The 8,130-nt window shown below is 46.4% G+C and overlaps 1 protein-coding gene across 4 annotated transcripts; it reads left to right on the top strand.

Moving 5' to 3' along the window:
- Positions 1–228: 228 nt before the first annotated feature.
- On the top strand, positions 229–6,472 carry LOC140421925 (uncharacterized). Of its 4 annotated transcripts, none has more exons than XM_072506901.1 (3): positions 229–341; positions 954–1,183; positions 4,058–6,472. In XM_072506901.1, exon 3 carries the CDS (start codon positions 4,408–4,410, stop codon positions 5,500–5,502), a length of 1,095 nt encoding a protein of 364 aa, XP_072363002.1. In that variant the 5' UTR covers positions 229–341; positions 954–1,183; positions 4,058–4,407; the 3' UTR covers positions 5,503–6,472. The 4 variants fall into 4 exon arrangements, with proteins under 4 accessions (XP_072363002.1, XP_072363001.1, XP_072363000.1 ...); XM_072506900.1 differs by lacking the exon at positions 229–341 and adding an exon at positions 449–561 and having other exon boundaries at positions 954–1,080; XM_072506899.1 differs by lacking the exon at positions 229–341 and adding an exon at positions 449–561.
- Positions 6,473–8,130: the final 1,658 nt, after the last annotated feature.

Genomic DNA, 8,130 nt, shown 5'->3' with positions numbered 1-8,130 from the left:
TAACTTCCCGTGTGCTTCTTCCTGTTCCGGTCCTCATTCTATGGAGCAGACTGATTCCTATTGGCTGATTGCGGCAAGGCTCCCCGTGACGTCACAATGCGGAAGTGACATTTTGAGCCTCACAGTTATTCCTATTGGACAAGTGATCCACTGTGACGTCTAAAGGACGGAAGTGACATTTTGAGCTTCAGAGTGATTTCTATTCAGAGTGATTCGTACAGGATTGCATTGTGACGTCACAGGAATGGAGGGGCGTTCGCAGTCAGTTTGGGACAAACAAAATGCTGCAGATTGGAAATGAGCTCAGTGCGTCCGGCGGTGAAAGCCCCGCCCACTCCCACGTGAGGCCCGAATCCACCCTCTATTGGCTACAGGAACAATGGAAACCTGGGGAGGACCGGAAATACGCTGGGCCTGCAGCAGATCAGTGTCCGGTCTTTGTGTCAATGGCTGCACGGAGCTTCCTCCACTGGTTTGCCCAGCAAAGCTGCTGCTCCTCTGTCTGAGTGAATATCGATCTTCACACAGACTGAAACTTCCTCCTGTCTCCAACATCTGGGAGTAAAACACTTTCTTTTCTTCCCCTGTCCATTTCTTTTCAAATTCTGACCTTCAATTGCTTTTTAAAAAAAATAAATTTAAAGTATCCAATTATTTCTTTATTCCAATTAAGGGGCAATTTGGCATGGCCAATTCACCTACCCTGCATATCTTTGGGCTGTGGGGGTGAGACCCACGCAGACATGGAGAGAATGTGCAAACCCCACAAGTATAGTGACCTGAGGCCAGGATCGAACCTGGGACCTCAGCGCTGTGAGGCAGCCATGCGATCCATTGTCACCGTGTCACCCCTGACCTTCAATTGTTGACTTATTTAAATCCCCAGGCCTCCATGGGAGGCAAGGGAGGAGATTGAAGAGGATCTGACAATTTCAAATCTTCTCTGGTCACAGGAGCGGAGCTAGAGGACAGGAGGACAGATAATGTAGTACCATTATTCAAAAGAAGTAAGAAAATACCAGGAAATTACAGACCAGTGAGTCTAACTTCAGTGTGTGGAGATGCCGGCGTTGGACTGGGGTGAGCACAGTAAGAAGTCTTACAATACCAGGTTAAAGTCCAACAGGTTTGTTTCAAATCACTAGCTTTCGGAGCACTGCTCCTTCCTCAGGTGAACGAAGAGGTGGGTTCCAGAAACATATATATAGACAAAGTCTAAGCTGCAATACGATGCTTTGAATACAAGTTTTTGCAGGTAATTAAGTCTGCAGGTCCAGACGGAACAACTGGGGAGAGGGAGAATCACAGGTTAAAGAGGTGTGAATTGTCTCAGGCCAGGAGAGTTGGTAGGATTTTGTTTCGATTTGGATTTTGGTCTGACATCAGTGGTCGTTAACTATTGGAAAAAAAACTCTGGGGCAGAATTGATCAAGGATAGTCAATATGGTTTTGTCAGGGGGAGATCGGGTCTTTCAAATTTGATCTGAATTTTTTGAGGAGGTGACTAGGTGATGAAGGCTGTACAGTTAATGTAGTTTAAGTGGACTTCTGTGAGCCTTTTGATAAAGCCTGACACAGAAGACTAGTCAGGAAGATAAAAGCCCTGGGGATACAGGGCAATTTGTCAAATTGAATCCAAAATTGGCTTTGTGGCAGGAGGCAGAGGGTGATGGTCGAAGATTGTCTTTGTCACTGGAAGTCTGTGTCCAGTGATATTCCGATGGGATCAGTACTGGGTCCCTTGTTGTTTGTAGTGTACATTAATGATCGGGTGTGAACGTAGGAAGTAAGTACGTTTGCAGATGACACAGAAATTGGTGGTGTGGGAAATAGTGAGGAGGAAAGCCTTAGATTACAGGATGATGTGGACGGACTGGTTAGATGGACAGAACAGTGGCAAATGGAATTTAACTCTGAAAAGTGTGAGGTCATGAATTTTGGGAGGATTAACAAGGCAAGAGAATATACAATGAATGGTCGGACCCTAGGAAGTACAGAGGACCAGAGGGACCTTGGTGTGCATGTCCATAGGTCCCTGAAGACAGCAGGACAGGTAGATAAGGTGGTCACGAGGGGATATAAGAGTATAGGTCAGAGGAGCAGAATTAGGCCATTCAATCAATCGGGTTATGGGATTCATGCTTCTATTGGCTGAGGTATAGAATATAAGAGCAGGGAGCATTTGATCGGCCAAAGCATACAAGGCTGTGGACCAAGTGGTGGGAAATGGGATGAGAATAGATAGGTACTAGATAGCTGATGCTGAAATGATGGGCTGGAGGGCTTCTTGTTCTGCTGTAAAACTCTGATTCTATGAGGACAGAGAGATGTCTGGTGTTGTTTTATTGCACAGATTAGATATATTATTGGTTGTTCTGGAATAAAGTACATTGATTATTCTGGTTTTGTAATATAGTCCTGTAGCTACGTTATATATTTCCAGTCAGATTTATAACAGAAGACGAGGAGTCCATTGGACGTTTCAAGTCGATGCCCACTCTGTTGAGCAATTCTGTCAGTGTCGAGTGGGTCCCATTCTGTGACCCTGCATTGCCCATCCAATTTCAGTCAGAAATTATTCATCATCTTTGCTTTAAAAATAAAGTTTTTCAGTTTTACAAATTCTTACAGAACATGCAAATTTTTATAAAACCCCAAAACATCCACCAAGAAAAAAAGAAACAAAACACAATCCGACACAAGACAACTCCACCCCCCCACCTCCCAATCTCTTCCCCCCCCCCCTCCCGCCACAGCAACTGATAGTGACCAACTCCTTGAAGTAAGTAATAGAAGGCCACTACCTTGAGTAAAACTCTGGACTGATTCCCTCACGGTGTATTTAATCTTTTCAGTATAAAAATTTCATTAGATCCCCACACCATGCTGGGGCAATTGGTGGGGTTGGAGACCTCCACTGAGCAGGACTCACCTCTGGGTGATCAACGAAGGGAAGGCAAGGACATCGGCCTCCGCTCCCCCGTCTGCAGCCCCAGCGAGTCCGACACCCCAAATATGGCAACCAAAGGCCAGGGCTCCAGTTCGATATTGATAATCGCCGACATGGTACGAAAGAAGGAGACCTGAAAGCTCACTAGTTTGGGACAGGACCAGGACATGTGTGTGTGGTTGGCCGGCCGGACCTCTGGAACACCGCTCACACCTATTGTCCACATCCAGGAAAAAACTGCTCATCCTCTCCTTGGTTAGGTGTCCCCTAAACACTACCTTGAGCTGGACCAAGCCCAGTCTCGCACACGATGACGTGGAGTTCACCCTGTCAAGGACTTCACTCCACACCCCATCATCTCCTACAGGCCCCACATCCTCCTCCCACTTCACTTTCACTCCATCCACTGAGCTTACTTCTTCTGAAAGGATCCGCCCATAGATTCCAGACGTGTTACCCTCCTGCGATCCCGCAAGTAAAAGGATTCTTTCCATTAGAGATGCTGGCAGAGCTTGCCCTTGTTTCTCAAAGTACTTCCCAACCTGCTTCTCAAACTCCGACGCCAGTGCCCCCACCAGCATATCCACCGTGATAGGAACGGCTGCACCCACTGGAGTCAATTCCACCAACCTCCCTCCTGGTGAGCCACACGCACTCACCAAATCCGTCGAAGGGTTTCCTCTCGTAACTTCCTTCCCATCAGACTTTTTTAAATTTTCAGCATGATTTTGTCGACGTGTTCACTGAACCTTCAGCTTGACCCAAGTTTGTTCACATAAATTCCCCGGGAATTGGGCAAAAAGGACGAAAAAAACCAATCATCCTGATGGTGCGACGTAGTGTGTGACCTTCTCCAACATACAGCCACCGGAGATCTGACAGGAAGCAGTGAGCATGGATCTGTCAGTCAGCCTGAATCAGCACCTTCAGGAGAATTGGGAGGGTGAATATTAGATACAGCAGAGTGAGAATGGAGGGAGTGTGTGGGATGGAGATTTACAGCTTGTGGGGAATGAGAGGAAAGAATGTTCCAGAGAAACTAGAATTGTCTGTTTTGAATTTCTATCCTGCACTGACAGTGATGTCTTTTGTAAACTCCTTGTCCAGGATATTCAACAGTGAGGATTTACAGAAAGAAATCTCAAACCAAACATCACATCAAGATCTGACCGAGTCACTCGGTTCATTAGGACCTGAATATCATCGGCCTTTGAATCTGGAAAGAGAAATGTTTCCCTGATTTGTCAGCTTCCAAAGATTTAACCATCAGTGTGACTGGAAAAGCACCGAGACACACACACCCGAGTGAGAGTGTTCCAGAGCACTGACTGTGGAAAGAGCTTTAACCAGTTACACAGCCTGAAAAAACATCATACCATTCACAGCGGGGAGAGACCGTACACGTGTTCTGTTTAAACTGATTGTCCGACCCGGAGAGACACGAGGAGACCCAAAACATGGAGAAACCGTGGAAATGTGGGGACTGTGGGAAGGGATTCAGGGCCCCATCAAAGCTCGAAGCTCATCGACGCATTCACAGTGGGGATAGGCCGTTCACCTGCTCTCAGTGTGGGAAGGGATTCATTCAGTTATCCAACCTGCAGAGACATCAGCGGTGTAACACTGGGGAGAAACCATTTACCTGTTCTCAGTTTGGGAAGAGATTCACTCAGTTATCCAGCCTGAACTCACACCATCGAGTTCACACTGGGGTGACGCCATTTACCTGCTCTGAGTGTGGGAAAAGATTCACTCGGTTATCCAGCCTGAAGTCACACCAGCGAGTTCACACAGGGGAGACACCGTTCACCTGCTCTCAGTGTGGGAAGAGATTCACTCACTTATCCAGCATGCGGAGACATCAGCGAGTTCACACTGGGGAGAGGCCATTCACCTGCTCTCAGTGTGGGAAGGGATTCACTCACTTATTCAATCTGCAGACACACCACCGACTTCACACCGGGGAGAGGCCATTCACCTGCTCTGACTGTGGAAAGGAATTCTCTCGACTATCCCACCTGCAAACACACCAGCGAATTCACACTGGGGAAAAGCCATTTAGTTGCTCTCAATGTGGGAAACGATTCAATGATTCATCCGCCCTGCGGAAACATCAGCGAGTTCACACTGGGGAGAGGCTGTTCACCTGCTGTGTGTGTGGGCGGGGATTCACTCAGTTATCCACCCTGCAGACACACCAGCAAGTACACACTGGGGAGAGGCCATTCACCTGCTCTGACTGTGGGCAGACATTCTCTCGGTTATCCAGCCTGCAGAGACACCAGCGAGTTCACACTGGGGAGAAGCAATTCACCTGCTCTCAGTGTGGGAAGGAATTCACTCGGTTATCCAGCCTGCAGACACACCAGAGAGTTCACACTGGGGAGAGGCTGTTCACCTGCTCTGACTGTGGGAAGGGATTTACTCAGTTATCCACACTGCGAGTACACCAGCGAGTTCACACTGGAGAGAGGCCCTTCACCTGCTCAGTGTGTGGGAAAGGATTCAGTCAGTCATCAGACCTGCTGAGACACCAGCGAGTTCACAAGTGATGACAGGGGTTGGATTCTGCTGTTATTGCTGCTGTTAATCACACCCAGGACTGAACCATGTTGATTCTGACACATGGTGCAGTGGGAGGGTTTCTTTCTGCTGGATTGGCCATGACTTTGCTTCCAGTGGGCTGATGATCATTGAGCCTGGGAGAGCACATTTCCACTGAAATAATCCACAAAAGCTGATGGAAGGACATTTATTTTATCATGCAAAGTAAATAATGTTTTTCCTACCCCTACAGGCAGATCTAATATAAATACATTTGTCTCTTTGGGAAGGATGCATCATCAATGTGTGCACACTCTCCCCGTATCTGCGTGGGTTTCCTCTGGGTGCTCCGGTTTCCTCCCACAAGTCCCGAAAGATGTGCTTGTTAGGTGAATTGGACATTCTGAATTCTCCCTCCGTGACCTGAACAGGTGCCGGAATGTGGCGACTAGGGGCTTTTCACCGTAACTTCATTGCAGTGTTAATGTAAGCCTACATGTGACACTAATAGAGATTATTATTAAAGAAGGAAGTAAAGGATTAAACTGAAAGTGCTGCACAAATCTGAAAAGGTTTGTGTTCGGTCAAAGGTGGGACCGATTTTAAGAAGCAGCAAAAAATGAACAAAAATATAATAAAGAGGTAGGAAGGAAATAGAGTCTGAGGGTAAACTAGCTCGAATATATAAATAGATCGAATCAGATGTGGCATGATTTTACAGTTGGGAATTCAGAACTTCAGCTTGGAACTGCCAACAAACAGTCCAGTCCATAGTACTTGAGGAAAAGGACAGTCACATTGCTGGGTGTTTATTGTAGACCCCCAGATAGTCAGCGGGAAATTGAGGAGCAAATATGTGCGCAATTCATGGCGGTGTGTAATAATAATAATAGGGTAATTATCTAAGGTGATTTCAACTTTCCCAACATTAATTGGAATAGTCATCAAGTCATCATGTTAAAGAGTTTAGATAATAATCTTTATTAATGTCACAAGTAGGCTTACATTAACACTGCAATGACGTTACTGTGAAAATTCCCGAGTCGCCACCTTCTGGCGCCTGTTCAGGTACATGGAGAGAGAATTCAGAATGTCCAATTCACCTAACAAGCAGATGGAGTAGAGTTCTGAAAATGTATGCAGGAGAACCTTTTAGCTCAATATGTAGAGGGTCCAACAAGGGATGGTGCAGAGCTGGACCTAATTCTGGGGAATGAAGCCAGCAGGTGGTTGATGTGTTGGTGGGGGAGCATTTTAGTGATAGCGACCACAACATGGTACAAAATAAAATGGACAAGTTGCAAAAAAAGGTTGTGTATTGGGAGAGAGCGGATTTTAGTAAAATAAGACCATGGAAGGGCAAGAGTTACTTGTGGGAAAATCTACAGAAGAGCACTGGGGTCATTCAAAAAGGAAATGGGGAGGGTATAGGCCCAACATGTTCCCTCGAGGGTAATAGGAAGGAATAACAAGCACAGAGAACCATGGATGGCCAGAGACATTCAGGATAAGATGAGAAGGAAAAGAGAGTCTTTTAGCAAGTACAAGGGGAGCCATCAACAAAGGTATTAGTGGAGTATAGAAAGTGCAGGATGGAGTTTAAGAAAGCAATTAGGAGAGCAAAGAAGGGATATGAGAAAGTTCTGGCTGGTAAAAGTAGGGAAAATCCCAAGATGTTCTCCAAGTATATCAATAACCGGGGAAAGAGTCGGGCCCATTCGGGACCAGGGGGAATCTGTGGGTGGAGCCAGAGGACATTGGCAGGATGTTGAACGAATTCTTCACATCTGTCTTCACCCAAGAGAATGAGGAGGTAGATGTGGAACTCGGGGAGAGAGACTGTGAGGTTCTTGAGCAAATAGGGAATGACAAGGTATTGGAGGTGTTGGCAGGCTTAAAAGTGGACAAATCTCCATATGCAGATGATGTATGTCCCTGGATGCTGTGGGAGGGAAGGGAGGAGATTGCAGGGACTCTGCCCCAAATTTTTAACTGCTCTCTGGCCACAGAGGACTGGAGAATAGCTAATATGGTCCCACTATTTAAGAAAGGTTGTAGAGATAAGCCAGGGAACTACAGAGCAGCGAGTCTCACGTCAGTGGCAGAGAAACTGTTGGCAAAAATTCTGAATGAGAGAATCTATTTCCACTTGGAGAGGCAACGATTGATCAGGATTAGTCAGTATGACTTTGTCAGAGGGAGGTCATGCCTAACAATTTTGATTGAATTTTTTGAGCATGTGGCCAAGTGTGTAGATGAGGGTAGTGCAGTTGATGTTGTTTAAGGGGCTGTTTAGCACAGGGCTAAATCGCTGGATTTGAAAGCAGACCAAGGCAGGCCAGCAGCATGGTTCAATTCCCGTAACAGCCTCCCCGAACAGGCACCGAAATGTGGCGACTAGGGGCTTTTCACAGTAACTTCATTGAAGCCTACTTGTGACAATAAGCGATTTTCATTTCATTTTATATGGATTTCTACAAAGCCTTTGATAAGGTCCCACATGGGAAACATATTACGAAGACAAATGCACATGGGATACAGGGTAACTTGATACGGTGGATTCAAAATTGACTTGGCTGTAGGAGACCAAGGGTGATGACAGACGGCTGCTTTAGTGACTGGAAGGCAGTGTCCAG

The sequence above is a fragment of the Scyliorhinus torazame genome, chromosome 5 (genome assembly GCF_047496885.1).
Source record: "Scyliorhinus torazame isolate Kashiwa2021f chromosome 5, sScyTor2.1, whole genome shotgun sequence".
NCBI lineage: Eukaryota > Metazoa > Chordata > Chondrichthyes > Carcharhiniformes > Scyliorhinidae > Scyliorhinus > Scyliorhinus torazame.
The sequence above is the reverse complement of the archived record's forward strand: the minus strand, read 5'-3'. Positions and strand labels throughout refer to the sequence as shown.

Excerpts from the sequence above, each read along its gene's own strand:
- LOC140421925 (XM_072506901.1), top strand. The coding sequence starts at position 4,408 with ATGGAGAAACCGTGGAAATGTGGGGACTGTGGGAAGGGATTCAGGGCC.